Below are 20,090 nucleotides of genomic sequence, written 5' to 3'. Positions count from 1 at the left end.
TTTTGAAAACTATAATGAATTGATAAGAGTCACTCCTTGGATATGAAAATGACCTCCTTTCATTGAAAAGTGTCCAGTTTGATGGGTATTTTATCATTTACTAAGCAACTGTAATTTGAACATAACATTTATTGTTTCTTCTATCTGTTTTCATCTGCCCTCATTTTGCTTTTGTCTCCAGAGGATGAAGGCTCATTATAGGTATGTTTCCATGGAAGCTATGGAGCTTTAGTTCCTCAGACAATTAATTATTTTTATATACATAACTAGGAAATTAGATGCAGTGCTTTTGACCAAGATGTATCAAGCTGAATTTGTTTCTGAACCCATCCTTACCACCTTGTGAAATTTGCTAATTTCACTGAATAGCTATTTCAACAGAATGAATAAAGCATTAATTGTTGTTAATATTTGGATCTCATTCCAGGTTGCAAGACAAAGTACCTGAAACAATAGAGGCTCTTAAATTATCAGGCATCAAGGTGTGGGTTCTTACAGGTGATAAACAAGAGACGGCAATTAGTGTTTGTTTATCCAGTGGACATTTTCACAAGAACATGAATATTTTGGAACTTACTAATCAGAAATCTGACCTAGAATGTGCCGAGCAACTTCGTAGGCTTAATATCAGGTATCACGTTCTCTTTTGACAAGTTTCTGTGATCTATAACTTTTAACCTATTGTGCATTTTGTGATTATGCACTGAATTAGTTTTGGAAAAGTCATCTTTCAATACTTGGATACTGATATCTTAAAACAGAGTAAAAGTTGCATGTGCCTTTATTAATGTGCAACTTTCATTTTAAAATCCTGTGACCATGGGGTCTGGACCCAAGATGGCAACACCTGCACTGACAGCGACCTTGAGGTGTTCCAAACATCAGGGAAGCAGAGGACTTGTGCAGGGCACCAGAAAACACACCCTGCTTGAGAAGGAGAAGCAGAGAAGACAGCCCTATGGGACCATTGAGGGGCTCTGTAGCTGAAGAACATGCAGGTGGTGAGCTGTTAGCTACTCGAGGAGAAGAACCCACATGGCTTGTTAGCTGCTAGTAGTTAGTAGTTCAAGGACTTGCACCAGGCTGTGGACTGCTGGAGACTGGTTCAAGACTGGCTGAAGATGTGCCAGGTATCTGAACCAGGATGGTAGAAGGGTTTCAGACACTGAAGGCTTCTTGATCATGTTGAAGGTTTGGATCTGGAGCTCAGGTTGCCGATGGTTTGAACTGGTCAGTGTAGCTACAAAGGCTATGGGTGGAGACGAATCCACGAACACTCAGTGACTCTGAATGGGCTTTCTTTTGCTTACCTTTCTCTGACTATTAGGGAAGCTGAGCAATTTCTGCTGAAGCAAATCTTTTTCTGCCTATGGCAGACTAAATGCAATTTCATTTACTATTATAATGCATGACAATAAAAGAATCTTGAAATAAAGTTTGAGAAAGGCTTGACAGAAAAGGAAAGGCAATACAAGATTTAAATATGAGCATAAGAATTTACAATGTAAGATATTGAGGATTCATTAAATTATGGTGATCAATGAGAAGAGCCGAATAGGGAGGTAAGGGGTGAAAATGATGGCTTTAACCTTATGAACAAAAAAAAGCTGCTTATTCAAATCTGGAAATGAGACAACCAAACTTACACTAGGTGTGTGGAGATGAAGCTAAACTTAAGCCCCTTTCACACTTGCAAGTGATCTCAGGAATTAATGGCCAATCGGCCTTTAAAATGTCTAGTGCTCAACGCTGGTGTCAGATGACATCATCTCACGCCAGGGATTGACAGCCTCGATCCCTAATACAATCCCCGGCATCTACAGACACCGACGTTGCAATCTGGCAAGTGTAGAATGGGTAATTGCATTGAAATTGGGATTGAAATGACCCAAGTTTTTTTGCGTGAATGAAGGAAGAAAATATTAAAATTAAAGGTATAAACTTTGCCATGGGAAAGTCACAGTGGGAGAGAGAGGGGAAATAAATAGCAATAGTGGACAATTTTTAAACAGCGTAGTAAAGTTGGTAGCACTAAATATAAAGACCTGCGGGGGGGTTGGGGTGGGGAACTACCAACTTTACCACACTGTATAAATTATTCTCAATAGCACTACCAACTTTTCCATGCTGTTTAAAAATTGTTTGTTATTGCTAGCACTTTCCCACGGTCCCTTTATAAAGGTGTATATAGGTCAACGCAACAACACGGGCTGAAGAGTTCATATTGTGATGTACATAAAGTTTAATTATGTTATAATTAGGCATGATTAATTTTGTTCAAATATACAAGCATAATTCATTTATCATTATTTAGGGTATATCCACCATCGCTCAATGTGTCATGATGTCACTGGTAGAACAATCCTAACTCTGGGAATGGCTCCTCACAAGTGTGAAAGCATTGTGTCCCATTTAGGAGTGGTGAAGTGTGAAAAACCAAACTTCCATTCCTATCCCAGGACACTGAATGGCCAATTTAATGGGATGCAATTGTAAAAGGGGCTTTAGGGAGCTAAGCTCATAAACTTGATTCCAAAATATCAGCCGTTATTTTTTTCCCCACTGAAGTTGCTCAACCTGATGAGTTCCTTTAGCAGATTGTGTTTAGCTTCATGTTCTAATAACCACGGTCTCCTGTGCTGGTTGTCTTCGGTGCATGTAGATCAAAGGAGGCCAGCCATGAATTCATTGAAGTTTTCTGAGTATTATCAGGATGTGAAGGGAAACTAATGATAGATACTATATTTAGCATTGTATTTCTATAATTGGCTTCCCTTTCCATTCCTGTAATCTAGATTGATTAATTTTGCAGGATAACAATGAAAAAAAATAGGACATTCAGTGACTTAGAGTGATTGAGTAGCTGTCGAGGTATTATGCCCCAAATGGGCCAAAATTGATAGAGTTGGGAATTTTAAAGTGACTTTTGTGAACTTATCCACAGGGCACACATATAAGGAGATAAGCAGACATAACAGCTGAAGAATAAAGGAAGTTGAGAATAGGGTTGCCTGAAGAGAGAAAAGGAGGGAATGTAATGGGCCCTTCAACTCATTAGGTCTGTGCTGTCCATTGAGCACTATTTTGCATGAGCCTATTTTACTCTCAACTGCTCCCAGATTCTACCACTCATCTACTACACACAAAGAAACAATTTACAGTGGTCAACTAATCTAACTACTTCCACATCTTTAGAATGTAGGAGGACACCAGAGCACCCAGACAAAGTGTTATGAGGAGATCAAATAAACTCTGCATAGACAATATTGAAGGTCAGGCTTGAACCGAGTCACTAGAGCTGTGAAGCAGTAGCTCTACTGGTTGGTCATATTATGCAAATATTAGTCTTACTGTTGCAGAACAGTGGAGCATGAGAAATTTTAATAACAGATAAGGTAGTGAAGTTTATATTTTACTGAAGTATGGATACCTGATGGCTGGTAATTGGTATTATACTGTTTTTTTGCACAGAACTGTTGGCAGAAAGGGCAAGAGGTAAAGAATTTATAATAAGGAACATACTTTCACGGGTAAAGAAGATTGTCAAAATCCTAATGTTAATTGAGCCCTCCATGGTAAGGTTGTGTGCAGCAAGGGCCTTGCTTCATTTTCTGAAGGGAATGGCAGAGGATGGGGGCCTTGATTGATTGGTTAAGATCCAAGAAGCAGAAAAGCTGATGAGAACTCCAGGGTTGTAAGAACAAATTAAAAGCTTTGATTTAGTGGTATTCAGAAAATGATTAGACATACCCTATGGCTAAATGGATCATTTTCCTGAAACATTTAAATTTGAATGGTTTGCAATGTAGAAAACAATTCTTTTGAATTATAAACTGATAATCCATACTTTTCCTTTTAATATGAACCAATTAGCTACCAAAATCATTGCAGTGTACATGCAATCTTCTTCAGCATGATGCTGAAACAAGCCATGAAAGACCTCAACAATGAAGACGCTGTTTACATCCAGTACCGCACGGATGGCAGTCTCTTCAATCTGAGGTACCTGCAAGCTCACACCAAGACACAAGAGCAACTTGTCCGTGAACTACTCTTTGCAGACAATGCCACTTTAGTTGCCCATTCAGAGCCAGCTCTTCAGCACTTGACATCCTGTTTTGCAGAAACTGCCAAAATGTTTGGCCTGGAAGTTGGCCTGAAGAAAACTGAGGTCCTCCATCAGCCAGCTCCCCACCATAACTACCAGCCCCCCCACATCTCCATCGGGCACACAAAACTCAAAACGGTCAACCAGTTTACCTATCTCGGTTGCACCATTTCATCAGATGCAAGGATCGACAACGAGATAGACAACAGGCTCGCCAAGGCAAATAGCGCCTTTGGAAGACTACACAAAAGAGTCTCCGCTCCATCCTCTACATTCATTGGAGCGACTTCATCCCTAACATCAAAGTACTCGAGATGGCAGAGACCGACAGCATCGAATCCACGCTGCTGAAGATCCAACTGCGCTGGGTCGGTCATGTCTCCAGAATGAAGGACCATCGCCTTCCCAAGATCGTGTTATATGGCGAGCTCTCCACTGGCCACCGTGACAGAGGTGCACCAAAGAAGAGGTACAAGGACTGCCTAAAGAAATCTCTTGGTGACTGCCACATTGACCATCGCCAGTGGGCTGATATCGCCTCAAACCATGCATCTTGGCGCCTCACAGTTCGGCAGGCAGCAACCTCCTTTGAAGAAGACCGCAGAGCCCACCTCACTGACAAAAGACAAAGGAGGAAAAACCCAACACCCAACCCCAACCAACCAATTTTCCCTTGCAACCGGTGCAACCGTGTCTGCCTATCCCGCATCGGACTTGTCAGCCACAAACGAGCCTGCAGCTGACGTGGACATTACCCCTCCATAAATCTTCGTCCGTGAAACCAAGCCAAAGAAAAAGAAAGAACATGTAAGCTACTGGTTAAAGCTGTCAGGTATCCTCCAATAAATCAGCTATCTCTTACACTATCTGAAAATTGGCTACCCTCTGACATAAACATTTTGTGAAAGCAAGTAAACCATGTAAAACATATAAAATTCTGGCAGGACTGGACAGAATGGATGCAGATGGGATGTTTCCAACGATGGGAAAATCCAGAACCCGGCGCCATGGTTTGAGGATAATAGGCAAACCATTTAGGACCGAGATGAAGAGGAATTTCTTTACCCAGAGGGTGGTGAATCTGTCGAATTCATTGCCACAGAGGACAGTAGAGGCAGGTTCATTAAATATATTTAAGAGGGAATTAGATATATTTCTTCAGTATAAGGGTATTAAAGGTTACAGAGAGAAGGCGGGGACGGGGTACTGAACTTTAAGATCAGCCATGATCTCGTTGAATGGCGGAGCAGGCTCGAAGGGTCGAATGACCTACTCCTGCTCCTATCTTCTATGTTTCTATGATTGATGATGTATTCATGGATATCCATTTTTTTTAATAGAGCAAGTTTTAATTCTACAAGATAAATGGGTTGCATTTTGTCTATGTAGTTAAACAGGATCATGTCAGCTACTACAATATCTGACTATACAAGTAGTTTAACTGTAGAGGAGAATTTATGAAATAAGCTGGCACAATTTATCATTGCAGAATAAAACAAGATCATGTGGTTCAGCATGGCCTAGTTGTAGACGGAATCAGCCTTGCACATGCACTCAGGGGGCATGAAGAATTGTTCATGGAAATTTGCAAAGACTGCAGTGCTGTGTTATGTTGTCGAATGGCACCACTACAGAAAGCAAAAGTAAGTTGACTACTCAATAATATAATTGGTTTCAATTTCCAGCTCACAAGATACTTAATAACTCTGCATAATTTGATCATAATGCTTTGTAAATCTAACATTCTGCACTACTTGGTCTCATCCTCTGTTATATTTAGATCAAGAAAATGTTAACCCACTTGAATTAAATATAAAAGTTAAAATTTTATTTTCTTTAGAGTTCAATGGAGGACATATGTTTGGATATTTCTGAATTTGAAAATTAGGTTTTGTCCCTAATTGCTACCAGCGTAACAATTCCTGTTGGTCTTAATTGGCAGAAAGAAACCAAATCACCCTTCACCTTTTGGCAGATCCTCACTGGTGACCACTATTCAAGAACTGGCAGCTACACCACTCAAATATAGATGAGATGTTGCCTTCATAGGCAATGTGATGTGAAGAGGTAGCTTAATTAAGAAATCAGGATGGAGATACACAGTACTTTAGAACTTGTCTTTGCTGACATTTGCAAAACTGGATACTGGTTTTAATTTATTCATTGCCTTTATTTTCCTTGTTGCAAAGCATGTAATTCTAACCAAATCATAAATCAGCTTTGGTCAATCCACAGGTGGAAAGAACAGCATTTAACATTTGAGGGCTGAGACACTTCCATTTATCAGAATTGAGGTAATGAGACAGTTAATGTACAGTAGGTAGCAAAGAAAGTAATGGCGACCAATGGGAGGAACAAAGGGAGTGTATATATATTTATATTTATGGTATTTTGATGAAGAGCTGCTCATGGCATCTTCATAAGAGCTACAGACAATGTGAGATGATTAATTCTGACACATGAGTCAATTTCAACATTTAAGGTAAATTCTCTGAACAGATCTCTCAATAATGACGTCTGGAACAGTGTATAAATTGGTATAGCTTCACCTTTGGTGAAGTATTCTTGCAATCCATTTAAAAATGAATGCATCTATACAGTGCTTTGCATTCGGGCATCCCAAAGGAGTTTACAGTGAAGAAAATATTTTCTGTAATGTAGGAAACGTGACAGAATATTTGTATGTACAGTACCTAATTACCACAGATATCAATGTGTTGACAACCAAGTAATTTGTTTTGGCTTTGTTGAGCGATTAAATATTTGCCAGTAAATCACTACTTTCCCTAATTTATTAATGGCCATGTGACAGTTTGACACAAGAATGCAGAACACAGCCCCAGGGTCTTGTGCAAACATCAGAATATGTCCCACCCAGTTTTCCTGCAGCTTCCTAGCCCTGTGAGATACTTCAGTATTGTTTAACTGCCTGCTTCCATTTATCATATTGGATCCCCTGACTGCTCTTCAACGTTTCTCTGACCTGAGATTTTTTTTTAAACTCCAATTCCATGAGGTGTTGGAGCCTCCAGGACTATGAAACCATCACATCTCCAAAACCACAAACTACTCCCAAATCCATTCTAATCTGTGTTGTGTGAAGTTGCAACATGACATCCCAAACTTTATATTCTGTGCCCAAACCATGAAGATAAGGACTGGGTATGCCTTCATCATCTCCTCTACATGTGTTGCTGCTTTTAGGAAGCTTCCTTCTGTTCATCAACATTTCAAGACACCCTACCATTTAGAGTATATGTACTGCACATGACATCCCAAACTTTATATTCTGTGCCCAAACCATGAAGATAAGGACTGGGTATGCCTTCATCATCTCCTCTACATGTGTTGCTGCTTTAAGGAAGCTTCCTTCTGTTCATCAACATTTCAAGACACCCTACCATTTAGAGTATATGTACTGCCACTATATCACTTCCCAAAATGCATAATTTCACACTTAACAAAATTAAATATTCTGCTGAAGCCTTAAGCAACCTTTCTTGCTATCCAATTGGATATTGATTGGTTTATTTGAAGAAACTCCTTTTTCTCCCGACAGAGTATCTTTCATGAATAGCAGTTAGAAATCATTTAGATTACAATTGTGGACTTCCAGTATTTTAACATCATATCTGAAAGAGGGCAACTCCATAAATGTAAATGTCTAAATATCAACCTAAATTTAACTGAAAGAAGAGAATTTGCAATACACAAAGTGCTGGAGGAAGTCAGCAGTACCCACATAAATTGAAGTTTCCATTTTGAGAGGATTGATCTTCAAATGAGTATAATCTAATATGTTTTAATCACTTTTGATCTTTTTTTGTGAATGTCTTTGTACATCAACTCTTGTGAGGTATAAAATTGTGTATTTTTCATATTTTTAGGTAGTTAGACTTTTGAAGACATTGCCAGCCAAACCAATTACCTTGGCGATAGGTGATGGTGCAAATGATGTTAGTATGATATTGGAAGCAAATATTGGTATAGGTATGTGAACAGAACTGCTAACTTCTTAGTATTGCTGCTCTTTCTGTCTCATCAGTGGGTCGGATTGAATTGATTGAACTCTTAAAGTAAATGGATAGTAAGTGAAATATATCAGAATAATGCCAATATAATTCAAATGTCTACAGATATAATAAGAAAACATTGCAATTTATTTATTATTTATGTCATAAAATTAGTTGGCATCCATTTTAGCTAGTTCACTTTCCTTAGGGATACTGGATGAAAACTGGTTAACATTTGGACATTCTGGTACTTGATGTTGGGGTTAATATTTATTGCACAAAATTCAGATTCATTAAGCTCTACGAACTAATAATTGGGATATATTGTAACTTGATTTTGACCAAGTCATGATCTTTTCCAAATTTAAGCAGGTCCAATTTCTATCTTAAGGGAATATATTGAGATGTTATTGTTTAATCATCTTTTGAATCTTTGCCTAGATATGTAGCACTGGTTATTAGATTGGATACGGCACTACCTGGGGATTAATTGAATGTTCTCATTGGTGTGAAATCAGGGCTATGAAGAATTTGATTCATTCCATGAATAACATGCTTTTGTTGCTCTGGATAATGTTCCAGCTTTCCCTCTTCCATCACACTCCACTAATTGTAAAGCTTTTAACCATCCTAAACTTGTACTTTAATAACTTCCTCACCATCATCTGTGATACATGGTGTTCCCCTGATTTATACCATTATTAAATATAGCATTGGGCTATTAAGCCTTTCGTTTGCAATGTATGTTTTATTAACTAATTCTAATAAAAATGAAAAACCTAACATGCCTTTTAAAAGCTGCCATAACATTTTATTCTCACAGGAATTATGGGTAAGGAAGGAAGACAAGCAGTGAGAAACAGTGATTATGCAATAGCAAGATTCTGCTTCCTCACTAAATTAATGTTTGTTCATGGTCATTTCTATTACATCAGAATATCACATCTTGTACAGTACTTTTTTTATAAGGTATGTTGTTTGAATCTTTTGTGTTTACCATTTTTTCATATTTTTGTATTGATATGCAACATTAATCTTAATTTAGATTAGCATTTAATGCATCACTCTTTTAGCATTCCTCCTCTCATAGTTGTATATTGGTCGCTATCTGATACTTATTATTCTCTGAATCTCAGCAGTAATGGCTTTCAGTTGTTACAAGCCCAGAGGACCCCAAAACCCAGCAGCAATAGATATTCACCAAGACAAATGGTTACTTAAACAAAAGTAGCTTTTAATTATCTTTAAACATGAAAACAGAATCACACTTTAACTTATCACTATTGACTTAACTAACCTAACTTAGCCCCCTTCTAATTCTAAGCTCACGTGTATGTAATGTGTGTGTAAGTTCAGAAAAGTTATTTGATTCACTGTCCAATCTCACTTCTTATTCCTCCAAGTTCACTGGTTGAAGGCAATTCTTGTACTGTGCACAGAATTTAAGATTTATAAAGTTCACCAGGCTTTGGTGCTTGAAAGATAAATGGTTACCGCTCAGGAAGGTTCTTGTCGGTTTTCAGAGAGAGATTTGTTGTACACTGGACACTCACAACTGATTTACTTCCATCAGCCACTTCAGTGTCTTGCCGAAGAAACTTGCCTCGTCAGGGTTCTCCAGGTGATAACCTCTTTCTTTCAGGTGACCACAGAGTGCCTTTTTGTTTCACTTATTCCAAAAGAAACATTAGACAGCCAGTCCTCTCCTCTTGCATGAACCACAAGGGCTTTGACCAGGCTGAACAAAGCACTTACAAACCCGTCTTCCAAATGGGGCTTTCCACAAGCTTGCCAGCTTGTCCTGTTCCAGTCCCAGCTGCTGTTACTGGCTGTAACACAGAGAGAAAGCCTGTTTGACTCTCTCTGCTTTACAAAACCACATGACCCTCTTAGAACAGAAATTTCTCTTCCAGACGAAGGCAGCTCCAACAAGATCATTCATCTGTTGCCTTTTTATAAATAACAATCCATTAGTGAAGTCTCTTGAGCACTCGCCAAAGCTCTTGCAAAGACTGTTGGCCCAGACATGCCTGGCATCTTTAAAAAAAAAAGATCTGTTTTAAAGTGTTTGTATGTGACCTACTCTAACAAACCTTGCCCCAATTTATCTCCCAAAAAAATTTCCTCTGTCACACAGTTGTTTCGAGAGCAGTTGCACCCAGACAAAAGTTTAATCTTGTTCTTAAGAATTTAATCTATTTTCCATTAACAAATAAAGGATTGCAACCTAAGTAAAAGTTGTAGCATTTTTTTTTAATATTGCTCCAGTTGCTGATTAGAATTATAAAAGCATATTTGATGTTGCCCGTGAATTAAATTTGGAATCTGTTTTGTGTAGCACGTGGGAACTAAACAACGTCAACAAAGGTCTAAATATTCCAGTGCAAGTTAATTTCTTCATGGCTGTCACATCATCATTGATTTGATATGTGTATTTTACAAGCATTTTACAATTGGTAGTGCATTGTTTTTAAAGATTCATGACATCATTGTACTTTCATATTTTTCAGAATGTCTGTTTTATCACACCTCAGTTTTTATACCAGTTCTTCTGTAAGTTTTCACAACAGGTAAGCATTAATTGTTTTTAATTCATTAAATACTTTAGAATTTATTAGCAATTTTATGTGCTATATACGTCGTGTTTTCACTATTGGATTTACAAATGTTGAAGTAGAAGAAATAATTAAACTTAACAAAAAACAAATTGCTGGAGGAACTCGGTAGGTTGAGCAACATCTGCCTGATACCCACCTACAATTTCTCCATTGAACTCCACCTAGGGAAGTGTTTTCCCTCCGTGCCTTGATATCATGGTCCATCAAATACTTAATTCAAAGGCAGTCACTCACACCTTGTCATGATAATTCAGCTCTTTGGTGCATGACTGAGGCTGTGATGAGGGACAGATTGGAGAAGCTCAAATTGGGCATTAGTGAGCCAATTATTGGTGCCCAAAATATTGCTTGTATTCGAACACATTGAGAGTAGTCAGATTGGACAGTAATTAATTGGATTTATCATTCTTTTTGTGAAAATGACCTACCATAAATACTCATGTAAAAGTAGAATTTTATAGACCATTATTAATGTTAAGTTTATGGGGTCAACTATTACATGGATACTACCTTTGATGGGTTGAACTTCATACTAGAATCCAAAATGCTATAACTGTGCCAGAAATCCAAATGATCGCCAAACGAATAAAGAACATAACCGCAATGAATTAAAGTAACAATACAGAATGTGCACATCAAAACATACTTCCTACCACAGGGGAGGTTGGAAACATGGTTAGTCAGGAGTTCCAATTGGGTGAGTCCTCGTTGAAGGTGCCGGAAGTTTCAATGGGTGGGCGGCCGAGGCCAAGGCTTAAATCCACATTGGACATATGGATAGTGCAGGGAGCCAGGGCTGATGTGACAGACTAGGGTCGATTTTTAAAATTTTTTTTATATCAGCATGAAATCTATGGAAAATTCCAGATTATTTGGCCAAAAATAAGAGGGGGGGGGTCAACTTTTACACACCTGGGCATAGATGCCAACGATTATGCAGGAAAGGAATATGATCAGCCAGTGTGAGATGGGAACAGATGAATCATTCAAGTAGAGGGCACTTGCATATAAGGCCAGAAAAAGAAAAAAGGGCTTTTAAAACTCTGGATGCACACAATATTCATAACAAAATGAAATTAATAGCTCAAATAAAAAATAATAATGTGATGATCCAATATCCATTCAAGAAACTAAGAGCAGAAACAGAATATTCTGCTGTACTTATGTGACAAGTACACTTGCCTACACCCCCCCACCCCCCACCCCACTTAACTAGTCATTCCAGTTCCTACTTCCTTTCTTTATCCACCTGCCTAGACTCCTCCCCCCACCCTTCCTGCAGTCCTACCCCCCTTCCCTCCCACTTTTGTTTGGATATCTCTCATGTTTTCCCCCACAACTTGAAGGGCTCACGCCCAAAACATTGGTGATGTATCTTTTTATTTTTGCTACTTAAAGGCACTATTTGACCTGCTGAGTTTCTCCAGCATTTGTGTTTTTTCTTGTAAGATCGTTCCAGAATGTTTATTTGGATGCAAGAAGTAACAAGGGAGAGAAGTGGTTGGTGAAAGTTATCTATGGACTTCCAAAAAGTAGTTGGACTAAGAGACAGTATAAATCTAGAATTAATTGTGATCTTCGGAAATGATACTACAATATTCATTCTTCAAATGAACTGGACGAATCAAATAGTCCTGAGGATAATTTCTTGCAATGATGGAACCAACCAGGGAACAATATACTTTTAGATTTGACAAATGAGCCAAAGTTACTTAATGATCTTATTGTAAAGAAGTACTCTGGAAAAGAGTAATCATAACAAAAAAAAACCGTGAGAAACTGATCTGAAATTAGTATTTTGTACTGAAAGGCATGACCAAAGCTATAAAAACAGAAATGGCTAAAATGGACTGGAAATATAGGTTATATGGTTAAAAGGTAAAACAGATAAGTAGTGGCAAACAAGATGATATTTCATAACTTCATCAAAGATGCATGTCATCGAGAAATAAGAAGTACATAGAAGAGGATCCATCCACAGCTAATTAAAAGGTGATGTTGAAAAGGCAATCGATGCAAAGACAAGTGTTCGTCCAACATATTGTGGGGGGGGGGAGGGGAAGTATCAACTTTTTTTTTTAAATTAAAAAAAGATGCTGAGAACTAGCTGGCAAGAAATATAAAAACAGAAAGAAAAAGCTTTTTTTTAAAGAGATCAAATGTAAACGTTGTAAAATAGAAGAAATACCAGGGACTTGATGTGGGAGGGGATTTACTATTCTTTAGGTTTCTTATGACTTGAATTCAGTGCAATGTGTCAATGCCACAATGGAAGATATGAAATTGTCTAAATAATCAGTTAATTTTCAAGAGGGCAAGCCATGGCCAAGATTAATTGAATGTATAAATAATTTTCTCTTGATTGTGAGGATGAAAAAGAATGCCATGCAGAAAAAGTTCTATTTCCAACCATTCTCGAATATAATGAGGTAAGTAGCCGATATGAAGAAATGAAAGCATAGATATCCACAGCAAGAATGTTTTGGATTGAATCCCAACAATGTGTTCAATTGTACATCCATTAGTACGGGTATAATTTTGGCAAGTGCATGTCACAACAGCACCTTGCAATTATATATAGCAATGAGAAAAGATTGTTGCTAGATCTTGGAAATAAAAGTGGAAAATGCTGAACATGCTCCAAATCAGGAAGCATAGTTAAAAATTATTAAAAATTTGAGTCGATAATCTTTCATTTTAATAAGGTGTTAAAAACAACCAACTGAAAAACCTCACAAAGATAAGCGTATACAGAGCCGTTGTCATACCCACACTCCTGTTCGGCTCCGAATCATGGGTCCTCTACTGGCACCACCTACGGCTCCTAGAGCGCTTCCACCAGCGTTGTCTCCGCTCCATCCTCAACATCCATTGGAGCGCTTTCATCCCTAACGTCGAAGTACTCGAGATGGCAGAGGTCGACAGCATCGAGTCCACACTGCTGAAGATCCAGCTGCGCTGGATGGGTCACGTCTCCAGAATGGAGGACCATCGCCTTCCCAAGATCGTGTTATATGGCGAGCTCTCCACTGGCCACCGTGACAGAGGTGCACCAAAGAAAAGGTACAAGGACTGCCTAAAGAAATCTCTTGGTGCCTGCCACATTGACCACCGCCAGTGGGCTGATAACGCCTCAAACCGTGCATCTTGGCGCCTCACAGTTTGGCGGGCAGCAACCTCCTTTGAAGAAGACCGCAGAGCCCACCTCACTGACAAAAGGCAAAGGAGGAAAAACCCAACACCCAACCCCAACCAACCAATTTTCCCCTGCAACCGCTGCAACCGTGTCTGCCTGTCCCGCATCGGACTTGTCAGCCACAAACGAGCCTGCAGCTGACGTGGACTTTTACCCCCTCCATAAATCTTCGTCCGCGAAGCCAAGCCAAAGAAGAAATATAGTGGGGGGTTTTTTTAAGAAAATTTCCAAGATGCTTCACAACAACATTCTTGGGTATAATTTGATACTGAGCAACAGAGATATTGGGTTATTTGCTTAATCAATGAGGGAGATTTAGAGGAGTATCTTCAGTGGAAATTAGGGAAGTATAAGAGATGTAAATAGATTTAAGAATTGGACATGTGGAGGCTGCATAATCATTTATTGGGTGAAAGAAATTGAATCAACATATGGTCAGAAATGGAGAAATATAGATTTCTTAGGTTATTGTGCTAAAAAGATTTGGAAACAAAAAGAAAGACTGTGGAAGGATGAGACTTTTCATGCAAATATTAAATTTTATGGATGCTGGAACAACGAAATAAAAATTGGAGATTATCATTAAATGATTATTCCAAGTTCTTGCTCACACTGAACTCTGAGGAATTGAATGTTGCCCAGTTGACTGTTGCTTAGCAGCAATTGACTGATAGCAACTTGTGACCTCGAGATCTGAATATGGAAATGTATTGTCATTTGCACAAAATGAATGGATATGCATCCACCTTTATCATTCTAAAATATAGGCTAATATTTATTTTACATGACAATCCTTCATATAATCAGAAAACTGGGTGGAGGTGTGTTGACCTGTATAATCCATATAATGGGTCAAGAGAAACTTAAATTTAAAGTGCTACATCAATATACTTTTCTTACAGACATTGTATGATGGTGCTTATCTGACGTTGTACAACATTTGCTTCACTTCCTTACCCATCCTCATGTACAGTTTATTTGAACAAGATGTACACCCTCGGATACTAAGGAGCAAACCAGCTTTGTATAAGTAGGTTGAGTTTCATGATTGGATTTTTGTTTTGTTGTTGTTGTGTGATGAAAGAGTGAATTTTATTTGAATCGTTGGAGTGAAAATATTCCATTTGTAAGGATTTCTTAATCTGCTACAAGGTGATGGGTGCTAGCAACAGACCTGAAAGATAATCTGCCCATAAATGATCTAGCTGTCTTTCATATGTATTAAATATTTCTAGGTTTCAATTTTATCTTAAATATCTCTATAATATCTGGATATCATCAAGCAGCCAGAACAGCAAATTACATGGAAGAATTTTCACATTATTTTACCATGTTGAAATATACACAAGATAACATCAGAAGTTTAAATATATTTTTAAAATAAGTTGTTAAGAACATTACATTTTGAATAGATCAAGTTTGAATAAAATAACAATTACTTATTCAGTCAGTAGATAGACTTTTATTCTGGTGCCAGCAGGATTATGCAGCAATTGTGACTTAATGTGTTTAAGAATTTTCGACTCAGGCCACAAGGTATAATATTTCAAGAGGGGTTTTCTATAGTAAGACTAATTTGTAAATACTTGAAATTCACAATTTTGAGATTGTTGAAGAAGGAATAGCTTAGAGGCAAAAAATAATTTAAAATAATTTTTGGATTCCTCTTTTAAATTGTACCAGAAACTACTGATAGTTTCCTTTTCCATGCATAATGAAAATGAACTGACAACTTTGAGATTGTTTTAAGTTCAAAATCTAGGCTTTAGTTCAGTAGTTCTCAACCTTTTTCTTTCCACTCACATACAATTTTAAGTAATCTCTATGCCATAGGTGCTCTGTGATTAGTAAGGGATTGCTTAAGGTGGTATGTAATGGGGAAGGGAAGGTTGAGAATCACTGCTTTCGACCCAATTGTTACTGAAATATTTTGCTTGAGAAAAATTGTCATTGGCCCATTTGCTTTGGAGTTATGAAACCATGCACATAACAAGTCGATTAGCTACAATTAAAACAGTGGTTTTCAACCTTTTCCTTTCCACCCACATACCACCTTAAGTAATCCGTTACTAATCACAGAGCACTTAAAGTGGTATATGAGTGGAAAGAAAAAGGTTGAGAACCACTGCTCTAGTCATTTTAAGTATTGAGAGAGGAAAAGAGACCCATCTGTTCAAGAACAGCAATGGTGGGTGAAACATGTCCACAATTGTAGAAGATAATCAAAATAGAGTTTGAGCAGTTTAGTTTTCAAGCCCTTAATTGGTTCTGTTGTGCTTGATATAAATGTCCAAAATTCTTTTTATTTGGCACTTTTTTAATGGGTTTCATTCAGGAAAGTGGTTGGAAATGGAACCTCCAAAGTGTTCCTGAAAGCAGTAAATAGCAGCCATAACTTTATGGAAATAGCTTAATTTCTCTTAAGTGCATTTACAGCAATATTTTTTGTGTTATGAATATCTAAACTGCTTTGTTGTTTTGTTTGTATTTTGGTACTCATTGCTAGCAAAATCACACAATTTTGTGCTATTCACAATTTGTGCAGCTCTTCCCAGAACATAATGCATTTTTTATTTGATTAGATACTATTTATTGTTATGTAATAAATGTAATTTATTATCATAAAACAGAAATGTAATATGTCACAAAATTGTCTTTAGTCTGCCATAAAAAGACAGATTCACCATTAGTATTAGCATTGCCTGGCACCACTTCCAGTCAGAGAATGAAAAGCAAAAGAGTTCCTTCAGAGTTATCGAGTGTCCTTGGATTCACCTCCAGTGCTCCTACAGCCTCTGGAGTCACACAAGTCTAGTTCAGATCAACAAGCTCAGATCAACAAGCCCAGATCTAAACCTTCGACGTGATGAGGAAGCCCTTCGGGAGCCCTCCTTGCCCTCGGAATCCTCTCGAATCCCATGCCTGATACATGGCTCCCAAGAGCCAGCCTCCAGCAGCCCAAAACCTGGCATGCATCCCTCGACCTCAAGTTGCCAGCAATTTGCAACTTATGTGGGTTCTTTGCCTGCAAGTCACCCAACAACTGTGTGTGTCCTTCAGCTGGAGAGACCATCGTGGTCACTGTCCTTGGGGTCATCTCTGCTTCTCCTCAAAGGGGTTGTTCTCCCCATTACTGGTGCCCTGCTCCAGTCCACTGCTCCCCTGGAATCTGCAACCCCTTAAGGCCGCTGCCGAACACAGGTGCCACCATCTTGAGCCTAGACCACGCGGTTGCAGGATTTTACACCATTGGCTCCTTTAACAAGCCATTTAAAGCCTACTGGCAGTAGGTTTGCACAGTAGAGCCCTGCTGTGTTTCTGCTCTCCACACAAGCAGAAGTGCTACTGTTATGGCTGCTTCAGCAGTGCTGCCATTTTGTCACTGTTGCCTTTATCTTTTCATTCCTTTTTCATCAAACTCGGGCGTATTTGTTTATTTAATTAAACTCGTAATATGAGTGAACTCTATGAGTAGACTGTACAGTTAACTTAAAACTGATATTGATATTTTGTATGGCAAGTTTTGCATGAGTAACATTTTGTATTTTCACAGGGAGATTAGCAAAAATGAGGTTTTGTCTCTCAAAAGATTTCTGTATTGGACTCTGCTAGGATTTTGTCATGCCTTTATATTTTTCTTTGGTGCATATCTTCTGAGGGGAGGAGAAGATGCATCCATGATGGGGAATGCTCAGGTAGGACAAACAATTTTATTCATGCCTATCTGTTTTAAATGTTTCATGTAAATGTCTAAAATTTGGCACCTCCATCAGTTAAATAGTGAGCAACATAAATAAATTACTGTTCCCAGTTCCTGTTCGTAGCTAACCACAATTTCAGACTCAGCCACACAACTGTTTTCTGGTTAGATGCGCAACTGGAACAAGGGGTCAGAAGCATGGGTACCTGTGGCACAGGAGCTGATGAGCTGGAAAGCAAAAATCATAGTCATGTAGCTGGTGTGCAATAACTCCTCAGCTCTGGCTATTCTTGTATTTTCAGTTCAATGCCATTGTATTCCCAAACCCTGGCTCCAATTTCACACAGACTGTGTTCCCACTTGCCTTGAGCCTATCCATATTCCCACTCACCCTAGCTCCGGCAGTTCAAGCAATCATATCATTCCCAAGCTCTTTGATTGTACCACATTAATCACAATTTTAGATAACTTGTGGAGCAAGCAGCATTTCAATGTATTTGCTTTTCTGGAATAGTATGTACATGCCTGTTTTTAAAAGAAAACTGAATTTTATTAGCTTAAACAATTTACGGTCAATGCAAGGTCATTTGCATCTCTGAACTATCAGAGATAGAGACATTCTTGAGGTTATCTTGCATTATCTCTTTGTGTAATTTGTAGTTCCTATCGAACTGAAACATTTCATCTTTATCCTTGAAGTTAAAATAAGCACGGACTGCTTGAGGATGTATTTGAAATTATCTAATGGGACCATTTGCTCTGTAATGCAAGACCTTTTATTTCAACTGGGACACTAGTTAAGATTTCTGCATGTATGTTTAAATGCACATGTAGAGTTTTACTTTAAATTACAATCCAACCATCACTAAAATATAATGCTGCCTGATGATTTACTGTTCAGTTCTTGGCATTAACCTGATTTTTTTTTTCAGTTTTATTGTGGCATTAGGCTTTCATTAGAGAATTTGCACATGCATTATTCATTAATAATTACTCACAAAAGTAAGCTTGCAGTTTGACAATTGGATATCTGGTATTTTGAGAACCAAATAATTGAGTCAATGTAGCTTTCCAACCTATTTAATCGTTATTAAAATTTACAGGATTTTTTTTTTCAACTTTTATCAAAAGTAATGATTCATTGGTGTTATGTGCATTTTCTTTTAGAAAATGATTTAGTTTTTTATATTTTAATTCTTCGCTTTTTAGATGTTTGGAAATTGGGCATTTGGCTTTCTGGTCTTCACTATAATGTTCATAACAGTTACGTTAAAGGTAAGTGCAAAATGCTAAAATAAAGTCTAAGTAATTATTCTATTTATTGAATGGTACTACCAATGTGCTTTTTTCCCTCTAACTTCATACAGTGTCACAGTTGACAAATGCCATCTTAAAACTAAGAATTAGTTCTTATTTTGTTGGATATTTTTTTTTACAATATATTAAGCTCATACCTTTTGTATAAGAGGTTTAAATTGATTCAATCAAAAGAATAGATCTAGTATATAGTGCAATTTTTAAAAAATATATACATCTCCATCAGCCTAACTCCTTATTTTAGTGTGAAACATGAAAGTTTCCAGATATTGTGATTGTTGTAAAACCACAGAAATGTTGGAGGAACTCAACAGGTCTCACAGCCTCCATAGGAGGTAAAGATATATAACTGATGTTTCGGGGCTGAGCAACCTTCCTCAAAGTATGAATAAAAAGCAGGCAGGAACCTGAAAAGGCAGGGGGAGGAGTAATTAATAAGAAGGGAAGAATGGACAGGGGAGTACAGGCCAACAGACAAAATGTGTTAATTGGATATGAATGGTACACAAGAGATGAAAGGTGAGAATTAATTAGGGTGGGTGGATTAATAACATGATAAATAGGAGCAGGCCATCTGGCCTGTCGAGCCTGCTCTGCCATTCAAAGTGACCATGGCTGATCTGATAATAAGCTCATCTCCACCCACCTGCCTTTTCCCCATATCCTTTAATTCCCTTACTATGTAGAAATCAATCCAACCTTGTCTTAAATATATTTAGTGATGTCACCTCCACTGCTTCAATGGGCAACAAATTCCACAGATTTACCACCCTCTGAGAAAACCAGATCTTCCTTATCTCTGTCCTAAACTTACTACCCTGAATCTTGAGGATACGTCACCTCGTTTTGTCTCTCCTACAAATGGAAACAACTTTCCTCCCTCAATCCTATCGAAGCTTTTCATAATTTTATGTTTCCATAAGATCCCCTTTTCTAAATTCCAGCGACTACAGTCCCAGACGACTCAATCTCTCCTTATAAGCCAATCCTTTCATCCCTGGAATCAACCTGGTGAACCTCTTCTGCACTGCTTCCAAACATCCTCAAGCAAGGAGAGCAGAAATGCACGCAGTTCTCCAGATGTGGACTCACTAGTACTTAACCTCCCTGCTCTTAAATTCAATCCCTCTAGCAATGA

At 38.1% G+C, this 20,090-nt stretch overlaps 1 protein-coding gene across 9 annotated transcripts in view; it reads left to right on the top strand.

The window, feature by feature from the left end:
* Window positions 1–20,090, top strand: part of atp11b (ATPase phospholipid transporting 11B) — a 117,230-nt gene that overhangs the window by 55,498 nt on the left and 41,642 nt on the right. For 7 of the 9 annotated variants that reach the window (XM_069897101.1, XM_069897100.1, XM_069897108.1 and 4 more), the window contains 9 exons: window positions 428–631; window positions 5,598–5,751; window positions 7,996–8,098; window positions 8,945–9,090; window positions 10,632–10,691; window positions 13,109–13,168; window positions 14,838–14,965; window positions 17,489–17,630; window positions 18,845–18,910. In XM_069897101.1, coding sequence (XP_069753202.1) covers window positions 428–631; window positions 5,598–5,751; window positions 7,996–8,098; window positions 8,945–9,090; window positions 10,632–10,691; window positions 13,109–13,168; window positions 14,838–14,965; window positions 17,489–17,630; window positions 18,845–18,910 — 1,063 coding nt within the window. The remainder of the gene's footprint in view (window positions 1–427; window positions 632–5,597; window positions 5,752–7,995; window positions 8,099–8,944; window positions 9,091–10,631; window positions 10,692–13,108; window positions 13,169–14,837; window positions 14,966–17,488; window positions 17,631–18,844; window positions 18,911–20,090) is intronic. The other 2 variants (XM_069897107.1, XM_069897103.1) reach the window with 1 other exon arrangement.

This window comes from Narcine bancroftii, chromosome 9, assembly GCF_036971445.1.
Source record: "Narcine bancroftii isolate sNarBan1 chromosome 9, sNarBan1.hap1, whole genome shotgun sequence".
Taxonomy (NCBI): Eukaryota; Metazoa; Chordata; class Chondrichthyes; order Torpediniformes; family Narcinidae; genus Narcine; species Narcine bancroftii.
The sequence above is the reverse complement of the archived record's forward strand: the minus strand, read 5'-3'. Positions and strand labels throughout refer to the sequence as shown.